The sequence below is a fragment of the Panthera tigris genome, chromosome A1 (genome assembly GCF_018350195.1).
Source record: "Panthera tigris isolate Pti1 chromosome A1, P.tigris_Pti1_mat1.1, whole genome shotgun sequence".
In the NCBI taxonomy this organism is placed as follows: domain Eukaryota; kingdom Metazoa; phylum Chordata; class Mammalia; order Carnivora; family Felidae; genus Panthera; species Panthera tigris.
In genome coordinates this window covers 232,623,247-232,639,050 of record NC_056660.1, presented here as the reverse complement: position 1 = coordinate 232,639,050, position 15,804 = coordinate 232,623,247, and the positions used below count along the sequence as shown (strand labels likewise).

The 15,804-nt window shown below is 46.6% G+C and overlaps 1 protein-coding gene across 8 annotated transcripts in view; it reads left to right on the top strand.

Moving 5' to 3' along the window:
• ADCY2 (adenylate cyclase 2) overlaps positions 1-15,804 on the top strand; it is a 412,965-nt gene that overhangs the window by 21,213 nt on the left and 375,948 nt on the right. For all 8 annotated transcript variants that reach the window (XR_006221652.1, XM_042997735.1, XM_042997720.1 and 5 more), the window contains exon 2: positions 1,451-1,648. Coding sequence is in view for 7 of the 8 variants with exons in the window: in XM_042997735.1 (XP_042853669.1) it covers positions 1,451-1,648 (198 nt within the window). In the remaining variant the exon portion in view is untranslated. The remainder of the gene's footprint in view (positions 1-1,450; positions 1,649-15,804) is intronic.

The window sequence follows — 15,804 nt, the reverse complement described above, 5'->3', positions numbered from 1 at the left end:
TGCTGAAATCCTATAGAATGGGAATAGTACGCCTTTCGTGTGTGTGGCTAGAAACACATAGATAGAAAATGAGCATTAGTGTGCAAAAGTGGATTTCAAAAAATGCATTAGGAAGAGGCTAATGCTATATGCTCATTTTCTGTTTGCTACGAGAACGCGAGAGAAGTGGGGCGGGAAGCCTGCAAAATGGCACCTACTTGTAAGTACTTCCTGCTCTCTCATCTGCTATAGTTAGGCCTTTCTGACCCTTTCCTATTAACCTGTGATCCCTTTAAAACATTAATTGCCATGCATTAAAATAAAAGCCCATCACTCTAGAGACTCAGGCAGTTTTTAGATTTTTAAATAAAACATTTCAAACCCATTTGGAAGCCTTCATTTTCTGAGGCCGGGGTATTTCTGATTCTCTGCTTCAGGCAGTGAAGTTGGTTGTCTTATTTTTTATCCTGATAGTAAATATTCTTACATTTACGTTGGCATAAAATCCACTTCTCCATTTATCAGGGAAAATCTAAATGCAACGGCATAGCCGGTTTGCATAATTTACATATACAGTACTGGGTTATTTCTGTAGGGAAACGTCGTTATTGAATGGGAAGTTTAAATTCCTCAGAAGTTCCAACCATTCTGCTTCTGGAATGACTTATTTTTATTTATTTATTTATTTATAATATAATTAATTGTCAAATTGGTTTCCATACAACACCCAGTGCTCATCCCAACAAGTACCCTCCTCAGTGCCCATCAGCCACCTTCCCCTCTCCCCACCTCCCATCAACCCTCGGTTTGTTCTCTGTATTTAAGAGCCTCTTATGGTTTGCCTCCCTCCCTCTCTGTAACTTTTTTTTCCCCCTTTCCCCTCCCCCATGGCCTTCTGTTAAGTTTCTCAAGATCCACATATGAGTGAAAACATATGGTATCTGTCTTTCTCTGACTTACTTCAGTCAGCATAATACCCTCCAGTTCCATCCACATTGCTGCAAATGGCCAGATTTCATTCTTTCTCATTGCCAAGTACTATCCCATTGTATATATAAACCACATCTTTATCCATTCGTTAGTCGATGGACATTTAGGCTCTTTCCATAATTTGGCTATTGTTGAAAGTGCTGCCAGAAACATTGGGGTACAAGTGCCCCTCTGCATCAGCACTCCTGGATCCCTTGGGTAAATTCCTAGCAGTGCCGTTGCTGGGTCGTAGGGTAGTTCTATTTTTAATTTTTTGAAGAGCCTCCACACTGTCTTCCAGAGCAGCTGTAGCAGTTTGCATTCCCATCGACGTGGTGGAGAAGTAGGGGGATCCGTGCTTCCCTGCATCTCTCATACTGAAATCATTTTTAAAACCCGATGTATTTTGACACTGATTAATGCGGACAACATTTGAGGACACGAACCCTTGGCATCCCGGTATTTCTAAACCATACCTTTGCGATGTTTTTCTTCCTCTTAGGAAGTCGAAGACCATGTGGCGTTTTTAATAACAGTCCCAACTGCCCTGGCGATCTTCTTTGCGATATTCATCCTCGTGTGCATCGAGTCCGTGTTTAAGAAGCTGCTACGCCTTTTCTCTTTGGTGATATGGATGTGTCTGGTGGCCATGGGGTACTTGTTCATGTGCTTTGGAGGCACCGTCTCCCCCTGGGACCAGGTAAGCCGTTAAAATATTTTCTGTGTTTTCTTTATATGCTCTGATTGATGACACACGAGTCCTGTAAACTTGGCCCTAAACTGTAAACAGGAGACCCGTGGCTGGGAAGAAAGCCGTTTGAAATAGCCAGTCTTCGTGGTGCCCCGTGGGTGAAGTCACTCAGTGCCCGTTTTGACTTACCAGACCTGCCAGCAGCCAGGGTGCAGGCCTGGGTCTCACCTCATCATTTGTTCTATAGACGGCTGGGTCCGGATTGACTTCTCATACTGCGTTTAGCTGCATAGTCTCCCTGGTCCGTGAGGTTTTTTGTTATTCCAGGATCCCTCTGGGATCGGAGCCTTACCTGAACTCTCCAGCACTGGTTGTTGAAGTTGTACTCTTTCTCAGTTATTAGAGCTTTCTCCTTGCAGACATACTTCTGTGACCCTGATTTTCTATCACCCTGATTCCCTCATATCAGTAGGATTGCTTCATACACCTGTTGGGAAACCCATGGTTTTTCATGTTGACCTTGGGGAGGCTCTTAGTGTAGAAAATGGCTACATCTGAAGGATGTTGGCTCTTTGGGACTTCCCTCCTATTGTGCTGCTGTGTGGGTGTGTCCCCTGGATTGCCTGAGTAAGCGGGATGTTGTCTAGGGTGCAGGGCTGGGCTGCAGAAATGATATATGAGTTGCCAGCTTCAAGCTCGTAATTGAAGCCACGGGGTCCTGTAGCCATCCAGGAAGAGTGTGCATTGAGCACTGAGAGTGCTGTCACAGAGCTGATGGGGACCCAAGACCTGGGGGGCAGGGCGGGAGGAACAAGAACCAGAAACGAATAGAGGAGAAGGCATTAGGAGGCCAGGACCAGTGAGGGAGAATTACAGGAGAGGCCAGAGAAGAGAGATTCGAGACGGCAGCGGACAAGAGCGCTCAAGTGGCGGACCCAGAGACAGTGTTGCTGGTGTGCTGTAGTTGGAGAGAGCCCTGGATGAGCTCCCCAAAGGGGAGGTTTCCAGTGGGTTCCGTCAGGAGGTTTGGTTGTTTCGTGGCCTCTGCCAAGCCACCATCCCCTTTTGGCCTCGGTTTCTCTTGCAAAGGGGAGGCTCTCCGGTCTCTGGTCTCTCTGCTCCAAAGGATGCTATTGTTGTGGACAGCTCCCCTGGCCAGTCTCCCCGTCCCTGTCCCCTTCAGGCTCTTTGCAGGGCTGGGTGTGTAGCCCCAGGCTCCCAGCTCCTTCCCCGCCCCGGGTCCCCCCTCTGTGCACACACCACACTCTGGCCTCACCCCAGCACCTTCCAGGGCACACGCCGTCCCTCCTACCTTCACCGTGCGCACGTGGGACAGGAGGAGGCCACTGGCCAGGCGCACTGCTCATGGGCCTGTGGTACCCACCTGGCGGTCTCTGCCTGCACCATTGTCACCTTGTTTGCAACGTGGCTTTATAAGAGCCTTGCTGTCGGGAAGGGCCTGTCTTTGTTCTCCTGTTCTCCTTTTGTCCAGAATTCTCTGAGCTTACTTTTCCGTATCATGTCCAGGGAAAACTCCAGATGAGATCTGAATTTCAACTATGCAATTTCTTAGTTTTTGCTTTAAATGATGTAAAACATCTAGGAGATAATAAAAGGATATTATTTAAGATCCAGAGGTTTGCTGTTGTGTTGCATTGACTCTTTCCGTGGAATGATGTGGAATGTTCATCCAATAATTACGGTTTTCTTTTATGTCTGAAGACTTTTTTGTTCCTTCATGAAGTCAGTGGTCATTTTATTTAGACTTGTTCTGGGGTGCTTAAATTTTTTTTTGTTTTATAAAAGGGATTTTTTTTCTTCTTTTGTTTTTTTTTTTAGTTTTTTTAAAAGTTTATTTATTTTGAGAGAGACCGAGACCATGTGAGCAGGGGAGGGGCAGAGAGCGAGGGAGAGAGAAAGAATCCCAAGCAGGCTCCATGCTGCCAGTGCAGAGCCTGACACGGGGCTCAGACTCACAAACCTGTGAGATCGTGACCTGAGCCGAAACTAAGAGTTGGATGCTGAACGGACCGAGCCACCCAGGTGCCCCGAAGGGATCTTTTTTTTTTTTTTCTTCTTTCCCTAATTACCTTTTCTATTTGGTTAATGTTGGTGCGTAAGAATACTATTTTTTTTAATGCCTACCTGTATCCAGCAATCTGGGTGAACTCTTATTAGCTCTGTTAGTTTACCTGAAGGTCTCAGTTTGTCTATATAGACAGCGTCACCGTCTGACGATAATTTAAGAAACAATTTTCTCCTTCCTTTCAAGTCCTGAATTCAGTCTATTCACGTGTGCTGTGTTTTCTGATTGTATTAGCCAGGACTTGCCGTGCAGAATAACACTATGCAAGTGGCCTCAAGTCTACGCCCAGCGTAACCGGAACACCTGTAGTGTCAGCGGTGACATAATGTGTGCTTTGTTTTTATTATCAGTTTTCCTAGAACCAGTTAATCAGGACGAGGGCCTCCCACCTGTCGGGAATGCTCCCTCCAGGTGTTGCGTGACCCCTGTGTCACCTTCATTAACCTTGCTGCCCTCAGAGCAGCCGTCCGCAACCTCCGGGGGCCCCCCACGTGCTCCACCCCTCGCTCAGCATGCTGCAGTTTTTCCAGTGCCTCACCGTCCCCCCCCCTTCGAGGATGTAGACTCCTGGCGGGGGGGATGTGTTGTGTCTTCGCGCCTAGGAGAGCCCTCGGCCGAGAGCAGGCTGCTCGCTCGGCTTTCTTGGCGGATTTTTTTTTTTTTTTTTGTAGGCGCTCGTTCTCTTTTTACCTGTCTTTTGGTCTTACAACATTCGTTTCTGTTTCATCGCTACAATCCCTGTTTTGCATGCTTTCCTGCGTGACCTCACTTATCCCCAGGTTGCTCCCTGAGGTGGTCACTGACACATTGCTGTTTTACGAGTGTGGACGTAAGACACGGGGCGAGAAGGACCTCGCTCGCGCCCAGGCGGCCGGTGGATGAAGCAGCACACTAGACCATGGGGGGCCTCGCTCTAGAGGCTGCCTCTATTTCGTGATACCATGCTTCTCTGCTGGGAGCGATCTCACCCCCAGGGGGTGATCGTCCACGTCTACAGACATGTCTGATTGTCCCACCCTGGATGGGGGACGCTGCGGTCCCCTGATGGGTAGAAGCCAGAGATAGAGCTCAACATCCTACAGTATGCACTGCAGCAGCCACCAGAAAAAAAAGATCGGGTCCCAAATGTCCGGGGTGCTGGGGCCGAGAAGCCCTGTATTATAGGATACGGTGCCTCAGTGGTGCTTTTAGAGAACCAGCTCTCAAACCCTCAGGAAGCAGAGTTGTGGCCACGAGTTGTCTGTTTTGATGAGGCACAAAGAGCGATTTTGCAGCGTGTGGGGAAGAACCAGCAGGTAGAAGGGTGGCCAGCTCGGAGGAGGGTCGGGAGCGTGGCCTGGAAGGAATCCCTGGGGAATCGAGGAAACTGGAAAAGAGGCGGGGGGGGGGGTCAGTTTGTGCTCAGCGCCTGGACAGCGCACAGAGCCTCTCTCGGCCTTGGGTATTTGACTCTGGCACCAGCCGGCCCCTCCTGACGTCCCTGTCCACCTGCCAGCACCCCCCCCCGGCCCCCCTGCTGACATTTGTTCCACGCGGCTGCCTCCTGGATGGAAAGGGTTTAAAAGTGATATTTTCTCGATGGTTCCAGCAACTCCGGGTGGAGTCGGTGGTAAATTGCAGAGTTTGGGGCTCTGGCTGCCTAGTGGGACGCTGGCATTTGAGATCGAAGTCCTATCGATGTGCTGCGTCTGTGCCCTGACTGTCCCGTCCATGCGATGACAGAGAGGCCAGGAGACCAGTACTGTTCCTGTTTCCGTTCTTGTTTTCCTGAATGGTTCTAAAAAGATACTTGAACAGCTTTGCAGGGAATGTTCGTAGAGGCTTATCTAAGGTATTTGCTTTCTCTGTTAGGTCAAGTCAGTGGGATAACTTTTATTATTTTTTTTAATAAACCAGTGGCTGTGTGTACGGGATATTGGGTTCCCTCTTCTGCACACGCACATGCAGTGACAGCATAGCAGTGGTGTCTGTGTGAGAGCTTCTAGAGCGCGGGCCCTTCCTGGGAGGGTGAGCCCTACAGGAAGAGGCTTGACGAGGTTCACAAATTGTGTCTCCCAGCTCTGGGGCCAGAGGTCAGAAATCAAGGTCTGGGCAAAGCCGTTCTCCCTCCGAAGGCTCTAGGGGAGGATCCTTCCTGCGCCTTCCAGCTACTTGTGGTTTCTGGCAATCCTTGGCATTCCTTAGCTTGTAGACGTACCACTGCAGTCACACGTCGTTCTCATCTGTGTCTCGTCTCTTCTTGCAAGGACACCCATCATACTGGATTTAGAGCCTGTTCTGATGATCGCATCACATATGCAGAGACTCCATTTCCAAATAAGATCACGTTCACCGGTCCTGGGGGTGAGGGCTTGAACATAGCCTCTTTGAGGGACACGGTTAAACTCACGAGAGCTGTGATTTCACTGGAAGACATACCGTTCCCTAAGTGGATCGCGAGGAGCCACTTGGACCTCCTGTGACATGATGCTCTAACGACCGCTCTCCCTTCTGAGATTTTGATAACTGCTCTTGATGTCGAGCTTCACTTAAACCGCAAATCCACCGTGCAGTTAAATGCGTGCCGTGGAGGTTTTGGCGCTTTTTAAAACCAGACGCATTCCGGAATGTGAACATCCTGTTGAAATAAAATCACACTCATGAATCCAGAGAGAAGATAACCTGATGATTGCACTGCTACGTAGACAGACGCCATCACGAGCGGATGCTGGTGCATAAGGGAACCTCGCCGTGCCTCTGCCGGTCTGAATAACGCGAGTGAATCTTTCGGGCTCCTGCTTTAGTGATGTGACACCCAGGGAGTTTTGCCTGGTACGTTTTTGTAATGCTCTGGGTTACTTGGTGAAGCCCAAGCTTTTAGACGATGTTTTATTTAATGAGTTTCTAGCAACAAGGAATGCATTTCATCTCAGCAGATAGCTCCTGACTTAGGACCCTCTGTCTGAGATGAGAATACTGTTCAGAAGGCGGCAGGCAGGGCAGGACAGCAGTGGTCCCGATGGCTGGCACTTAGCATACGGATGCTGGGTTGGCCAAGTGAAGACAAGAAAGCTGAGATTTCTTTGCATTTGTCTCCAGTTTTCTGCTTCCTTCATACCCGCAGCTCATTGAATAGAGTTGAGGGAACGCTTCCACTCCTGACAACCTCCTTTCACCTTGGCAGGGAGACCACGCTCAAGTTGTCGTATAGGTTTGTTAAGGTACCGCCAAATTGAAAGGCTAGCATTTTGCTCCCGGAAGAAGACACTTCCTTGGTCGCATTACCTGAAAGGATGCCAGACGTTCCCCAAGTGCCTGTATGTTTCCTTACAAAAGTAGGACGTCAGTGTGCAAACATCCTTTTTTTGTTTTTCTGATTGAAAGCAGAAGAAAATGAGAGAAGATAGAGGCTTCTTTCTCATAGGCTGTGAAACGGTACAGCATCAGTCTGCTTTTCCTTTAGGGCAGTCGCCGGGAATGCCGCTACAGAATTTGTTTATCATCGGAAGAACCTAGTGGCCTGTGAATGGAGAGAGAAATCCAGCTTGGAGAGACCGCCCCTCGGTATCCGGGGCACCCGTCTCTAAGCCTTTGTGCACAAGGGGGTTTCTCAAGGGGCATTTTGGGTAACACTTTATGACTGTGAAAAAGGATACACCTGAGAAAAATTAAAAAGCAATGCAGATACTTACTTCATTTAGCAAGAGAGATGAGGGGCGTTTAAACCTTGCATTCTGGCTGCTTTAACGGCAAAGATAATACTGACAAAATGTGAATGTTAAGGAAGCACAGTGCAGCTGGACCCAGCCTGGAGTGTAGTGATTTTGAGACCCTGCCCATTTCTGGCAGTTCAGTGGAGGTGGCCTTTCTGTATTCCCCCTACTGTTAGTTCCCAGCCAGAGCGAGGGGAAAGTCATACTGGCTGTGCAGTGAGCTGGGAATTTACGGCCACCCTTCCGGGGGTTTCCCAGCCCTCACCTTGCCCCAGTAGACAGTCTGCTGGTGTTTCCGGAACAGTCCCTCTCTGCTTCCTCCTCTTTTCCTCCTTCTGTGCGTTTCTGTAGAGGAGCCCAGGCCCTGGCCCTGGGGACGGGCATCTTAATTAAACTCCTGTCTGGGAATGAAACAGGCGCTGCCATACTCACCCCTGCACTTGTGCAGTATCTCCCCCACCCCACACTCATATCGGTGTACATTTTAAAGACCGGGTGGCCTTGGAAACGTCTTTGTTTGCTGGTCGGGTCTTCATGGGTAGTAGAGTTGTCACATACGTAGGGATCACAGTGCAGATACTTGCGGACGTACTGAACGCGTACACGTAAGCGGCCTGTCTGCTGGCCTGCTCCACCATCACGGCGATAGAAAACACGTCTGCTATCCCTGTTCTCCCCTCCGCCAGGCGGTGTTCAGTGACTTTATGTACACAACTTACCTGATCTCTGCTACCCTCTAGGGTATACTTACTTCAGTACTAGTATTCAGTATACTTACACAAGTACCATTATTACTTGGAATTTGCAAGTGAGAAAACGAAAGCCCAGAGAGGTTAAGCCACCTTCCCAAAGTCACACAGCTGGGAAGACAGACGGAATTTGAACACGGCATTCTGGCACCATGATCACCGTGTATCATCTCCACATCATCACCATGTGATTCTTGTCATGGAAAATGTGGGGTGTGACGGGGCGCCTGGGTGGCTTGGTTAAGCGTCCGACTTTGGCTGGGGTCATGATCTCGCGGTTTGTGGGTTTGAGCCCCTGTCAGGCTCTGTGCTGACAGCTCAGAGCCTGGAGCCTGCTTCGGATTCTCTGTCTCCCTCCCTCTCTCTGTCCCTCCCCCACTCACGCTCTGTCTCTCTCTCCTTCAAAAATAAATAAGCATTAAAAATTGAAAAAAAGAAAATGTGGGGTGTTTCCTGTGATGCTTCAGTGAATGACAGATTATTAGGAGGAGGAAGGGACATATTTGGGAATTCTGGATTGTTCTATCTGAGCTGCTTTTAGGTTAGATGTCATTTGGAAAAACTTCAAAGAGAGGGAGCTGTTACTTAAAGATGCCATAAAATTGATCATACCATGGGTTCATATTGTCAGCAGATATTCCCAGTTGAAGGGAATATGATTTTCATTCCTCAGATGAATCCCCAAGAGAAATGGGACATATTTGACTCAAGAAACAAATGTCCATGTATATATTAGTCATTATTGTTTGGGAAATAATGATAGCTTTTTTAAAAGTTTATTTTTTGAGAGAGAGAGAAAATGCAAGCAAGGGAGGGGCAGAGAGAGAGAGGGAGGAGAGAGAATCCCAAGCAGGCTCTGCACTGGGAGCGCAGAGCCAGACGCGAGGTTCAAACCCATGAACTGGGAGATCATGACCTGAGTGGAAGTCAGATGCTTAACCGACTGAGCCACCCAGGCGCCCCATTAATGATTGCTTTTATACTGAAGCTAACATCACTTCCTTACAAATAGATTCCTTTTCATTTCGCTTCTTTCTGCTGGTTTTCTCATCTGGTCCTTTCTTAGCTCCTATACACCTGCAGCAAGGCCGTATCTTTCCCATAGGAAAAACCCACCAGACTCAGAGCGTCCCGGGTGGGCGTTTGCCAGGAGGCCAACTCAGGGCTCAGTGTGCATTCCAGCCGGGTTCAGCCTTTCCCCGCGCTGCCCTGGATCTGGGTGCCACCTGTGACCTTGTTTGTAGGCTGTGTAGGATGGCTCTCGTGTTCCGGGAGGTGGGTGCCGTCACGAGGATGCTGGTGTTTGCAGCCCTCGGGGCATCTGGAGGCACCACCTGGAGAAGCCCACGTGAAGTTGAAGGAAGTCATGACTGCAGTCTGGAATCTGCAGTGTTTTCTTGGAAGAGCTGCAACTTTACAAGGGAGGAAAAATGTTCTGTAGACTTCCAAAACGTCTGTTACGGACTCCGCTTCGGTGGGGACACTTTGGATGGTGGCTGGGCTAGGGCTCACTGCCTTCAGTGCTTGTGAAGGACTTTATGCAAGGTTGTGTTTGTAATGGAATTCTAGCTACTTTGTGCTTGTAATGAAGGGGGGTGCGGTTCTGTCCAAAGAAACGTGGAAGCCGGTGGATAAGACAGCGTCAGGTCGGGACGGTGTGTGTGCGCCCATGCGTGCGTGCAGGGAAGCTGCCGGCGGGAAGGGCGGTGAATTCTAGACCCCAGGCTGGAGCAGCAGCGAGTTCTTGGGAAAAAATAAATGCAGACTTTAAATTATCCCATTAAGAGTTGCTAAGCAACACCTCACTTAGCTTCCCCAGTATCCCGTGTTTCATGTCGCCTTTTCTCAGCAGCAGCTAATATCATCGTCACCCAGCTCAAGGGAAGGAGCAACGTATATATCCCCCCCCAGATCAAATAAGGAGGTTTACACGGAGACTTCACAGTAAACTTTGAGATTTGGGGTAAACAAAAATTGGAGACAACAGGTGAATACTGTATTTTACATCATCACCATGATATTTTTCTTTTCTTTCTGTATTTGCAGAGCTTCATATATATGTTATATATAACATGTATAGTATGATGTTATATATAACGTATATATGTATAACATACATAACATATATATTATATATGTAACATATAATATATATGTATAACATATGTATAACATGTATACGTATAACATATTATGTATAACATATAATATATATGTAACATAATATATATAGCATACATATCCATATATATACACATATATGTATATGTACATATATAGTATATATACATATATAATATGTAACATATAACAATATATTATATATTATATAAATATAATATAAAATGTATTATATATGTAACATATTATATATGTATATATAGCATACATATGCATATATATACACATATACGTATATGTACGTATATATGTATATGTATACATATATAATATGTAACATATATAACAATATAACAATATATATTATATATTATATAAATATAACATATAATATATTATATATCTATATCTGTATCTTTATTATATATAGACACATATATCTCTGTCGAATGTAATTTTCTCATTTGTGCGATGGATTAGGGTATTAACCGATACTCCAAGTTTTAATGAACTCACATATGTCATGTCTGTTGTGCCACCAGCTCCTTCAGGCCGGGCCTTTATGCGTCTCTCTGTGGCCAAGCCCCAGCCCAGTGCACAGAGTGGTGGACACCGAGGGGCAGGCAGGGTACTGATCATGCTGGGAAGGGTCGATCCGGTGTTGGGTGAGGAGCAGGGGGAGAGGAGACGAAGCGGAGGGCCCGGTGCTGCCTAAAGATGGTCCGTTTAACACTCTGTGTGGCCACACGGAGCCTTCCTTCTGGGTACTCTAGTCCACAGGTTTCTGCCCCCGGCTAGGGATTTTAGTAAGAATCAAACATTTCTTGGAGAATATAGGTGTCTCTTGGGTTCGGATCATTTACTTTTTAGACTTTATGGCCCAAGAATGGGGTTTATAATAATTTCTGCCATCTCGGCTTCACCACCACAAAAACAAGCATCTCTCTCTGCTCTTGGGACATGCCCAGACCCCCCAGATGAGACCCAGAGCTGCCTGGACTGCTGTCAGCCTCCAGGAAGCTCCTGGGAGTTGTGGCTCCTTGCGACTGCTGCAAAGCCTGTGACCCGGTGCAACGATAGTGCTGGGAAGTAACAGAGGCGTTTAGGACAGAAGACGTTCACCAGGAAGGGGGCGCTGACTTCGGCTCCCGGGTGAACGTGCGGCTCTGTGGTATTTGCTGCCCGGTGCTGTTACGAGTGTCTAAGGGCCGCCGGACCAAAGTACCTCAGATTGAATGACTGGGGACAATAGAAATGCGCTGCCCCGCAGTTCTAGAGGCCACAGATCCAGAATCGAGGTGTGGCAGGGCCACGCTCCCTCCGCAGTTGTAGGAGAATCCTTCTTTGCCTCTTGCTAGCTTCTCGTGCTGCCCTGGCGATCACTGGCGTCTCGGACTGCAGTTACGTGACCACCCTCTCTGCCTTTGTCCTCCTGTGGTGCTCTCCCTGCATCTGTCCGTCTTCCCATGGCTGCTTTCTTGTGGGGACATCAGTCATACTGGGGGACCGCCTATGCGTGTGTGAGCTATTCTTAACTAATTACAACTGCAGTGACCCTGTTTCCAAATAGGCCCATGTTTGGAGGTATTGGGGTTAGGACTTTCCATATCTGTTTTTTTCCTTTTTCTTCTCTCTCTCTCTCTTTCTCTCTCTGTCTTTGGCACGGGCACACAGTTTAACCCATAATAAGTGTGAGGGAACTGAGAAGATAATAGGAGCTGTAGGAGCCTTATTTCTACTTTCTCATGTACCTGGGCATGTTCAAAGGCCCGGTGGACATAGAACACACATCTGTACCTTGTCGGCACCTGTATCTGCTACACGTTACATGGGCCCTGTACAAACTGCAGTTGTTAAGAATTTCAAAACACTGCTAGGAGTTTACCCAAGGGATCCAGGAGTGCTGATGCATAGAGGCACTTGTACCCCAATGTTTGTAGCAGCACTTTCAACAGTAGCCAAATTATGGAAAGAGCCTAAATGTCCATCAACTGATGAGTGGGTAAAGAAATTGTGGTTTATACACTTTCTTACACCATTCACAAAAATGAACTCAAAAGGGATAAAGGACCTGAATGTGAGACAGGAAACCATCAAAACCCTAGAGGAGAAAGCAGGAAAAAACCTCTCTGACCTCAGCCGCAGCAATTTCTTACTTGACACGTCTCCAAAGGCAAGGGAATTAAAAGCAAGAATGAACTATTGGAACTTCACGAAGATAAAAAACTTCTGCACTGCAAAGGAAACAGTCAGCAAAACTAAAAGGCAACCAATGGAATGGGAAAAGATATTTGCAAATGACATTGGATAAACGGCTAGTATCCAAAACCTATAAAGAACTCACCAAACTCCACACCCGAAAAACAAATAATCCAGTGAAGAAATGGGCAGAAGACATGAACAGACACTTTTCCAAAGAAGACATCCAGGTGGCCAACAGATACATGAAACAATGCTCAACATCACTCCTCGTCAGGGAAATACAAATGAAAACCACACTGAGATACCACCTCACGCCAGTCAGAGTGGCTAAAATGAACAAATCAGGAGACTATAGATGCTGGCGAGGATGTGGAGAAACGGGAACCCTCTCGCACTGCTGGTGGGAATGCAAACTGGTGCAGCCGCTCTGGAAAACAGTGTGGAGGTTCCTCAAAAAATTAAAAATAGATCTACCCTATGACCCAGCAATAGCACTGCTGGGAATTTGCCCAAGGGATACAGGAGTGCTGATGCATAGGGGCACTTGTACCCCAGTGTTTATAGCGGCACTTTCAACAATAGCCAAATTACGGAAAGAGCCTAAATGTCCATCAATTGACGAATGGATAAAGAAGTTGTGGTTTATATATATAATGGAATACTACTTAGCAATGAGAAAGAATGAAATCTGACCTTTTGTAGCAACGTGGATGGAACTGGAGAGTGTGATGCTAAGTGAAATAAGTCATCCAGAGAAAGACAGATACCATATGTTTTCACTCTTATGTGGATCCTGAGAAACTTAACAGAAGACCATGGGGGAGGGGAAGGGAAAAAAAAAGTTAGGGAGGGAGGCAAACTGTAAGAGACTCTTAAAAACTGAGAACAAACTGAGGGTTGATGGGGGGTGGGAGATGCGCATTGAGGAGGGCACCTGTTGGACCATAAATTTCATATTTAAAAAAAAATAAAAATAAGCAAAGAATTTCAAAACAGTGTCACCAGAGCAGCAAATCCAGCGCGGGTCCTGTGTGGCCGCACGGGTGGCCCCAGGCAGCAGCACACGTGTGCCCTCAACCCCCAGGCCAGGGAGCTGGGAGGCGGAGGGAGGGGTAAGGCCCTTTGTTCTTTCCGCACCAAGGCTTTGCTTCAGGGGCGGGGGGGGGGTGAATGCCTGGGGGACAGGAGCATCCACCGAGTGGGGAGTGGTCCACACCCCCGAGCGAGTCAGTGAAGAAAGAAGGTGGGACAAATTAGGAAAGATGTTGGAAGGGTTGCTCGTCTCTGCTGGGGGGAAAATCGCCCCAAACAGAAAACTGTCCTAAGCTGAGGGTGAAGTCTTTTTGCCAACTAAACGTTCCAGCTCTGCCACACATGATTTATGACTGCTCGCGTCTGCTTGTTTAAATTCAGCTTTTAGTTTAACGAGCAGCTTTAGTTCCTGGGCTTCTGTTAACATATACCACTCTCTCAGAGTACAAGTCGTGTTACGTTGATTTCGTAATGAGCTGGTTTTAGCAATTTCGCCGTCTGATAAGTTCAAAGCTGAGATTAACGAGCGTCCTTTAAACATCCTCGGTGTGATAATTCTACTCCAAAGAGGAAGGCATTTCGGATGTCCGCTTCCAAACATGGTGAAGTAAGAGAGACTCGGTTTACCCTCCCACCTTAAAAAACTGCAAAATTGGGACAAAGTAACACGGAACGTCGGCAAAGGGATGCTACAGGGACGTGAACTTTATGGGAAGGGAAACAATGGTGGGGTGGGGGGGGGGTAGTTTCCTATGATTTCTTCAGCTTCCTGCCTCGAGAGAGACTCCAGAGATTTGTAGCTGGTCCTGTGAAGTCTCCACCTGAGCACCAATTAGCACAGTCCATGGGAGGAACCCACAACGTTCAAGAAAGAACCTTCAGGAAAGAGCAGTTGAACTAATTCCTGGTATGGGACCCAGAAGAGCAGGTGGCAGTGACAGAGGAACATTCCTAACGGGAAGAGAGTCACTTCGTCAAGACCTGGTAGCTTCAAATGCCTGTGTACCTGATAAGAGATTGAAAATACACGAGGTGAAAATCCACAGTCTCACTCAAAGATTACAACTCTCTTCAAAACTGATGGGACAGAAGAAAGTCAACAAAGATATAGGAGATTTTAAAAGTGCTGCCAAACCGTTCGATTTGATGGGTGTTTATGGACTACCCCACCCAGCAACGCAGAGCATGTGTTCTTTCAAATGCACGTGGAACATTTCTCAAGGTAGACCATATTCTTGACTGTAAACGTCCCCTTGAACATGAAAGGATTACCCTCATAGAAAATATGTCCTTTGACCCTCATGGACTTTAATTAGGAATCAGTAACCCAAAGAAATCTGGAAAACCAGTCAGTAATTGGAAATTCAACAACACATTTCTAAATAGCCAGGAAGTCCCAGAAAGGGGATCAGACAGTATGCTGAACTGGATGAATGAGGAGTTGGTGCCTACCTCCTGGGGGGGGGGGGTGCATCCTGAATGGGGCTTAGAGAGAATTTATAGCATTGAATAGTTTCTATTAGAAAGACGAAGGGCTCAAACCAGTAACTTAGGCTTCCACCTTCAGAAACTAGAAAAGGTTGTACAGATTAGAAGAAGGAAATTAAACAAAGGAGCAGAAAACATTGACATTGTAAACAGAAAAACTAAATAGAGGACATCAATGAGTCTAAAAGCGGTTCTTTGAGATGGTCAGTAATGTTGAAACTCAGTAGGCAATCAGAAATAATGAAATAAGATGAAATTTCCAATATTAGAATTGCAAGAGGGATAGTTACTATAGGTTCTACAGTCTTTAACAGGTAAAGAAATATGAACAGCTTTATGCCAACAAATCCCACAATCTAGATGAAATGGAAAAATTCCTTGGAAAACAAACTAACAGAGTTCATTTAAGAAGGAATAGGTAGCCTGAATAGTCCTATATGTATAAAATAATTTGAATATGTAATTAAGTATCTTCCCACAAAGAAAACTCAGGTTGAAATGTCCTTCGTGGTGAGTTCTTACCAAAATTTTAGGATAAAGTAATCCCAGTACAACACAAATTGTTCCACCAAATGGAAGAGGGAACATTTCCCAGCTCATGTCATGAGGCCACCATTATTCTGATCCCTAAACCAAAGGCATTACAAGGAGAGAAAAACACGGACCAAAATTGTCAATGAAAAATAAGAATAAAAAAACATAACGTGTTAATATGTTTTCTGTATAAAATATAACATGACCAAATGGAGCTTATCTCAAGAATTCAAAGTTCGTTTTACGTTAAAAAAGTCAGTT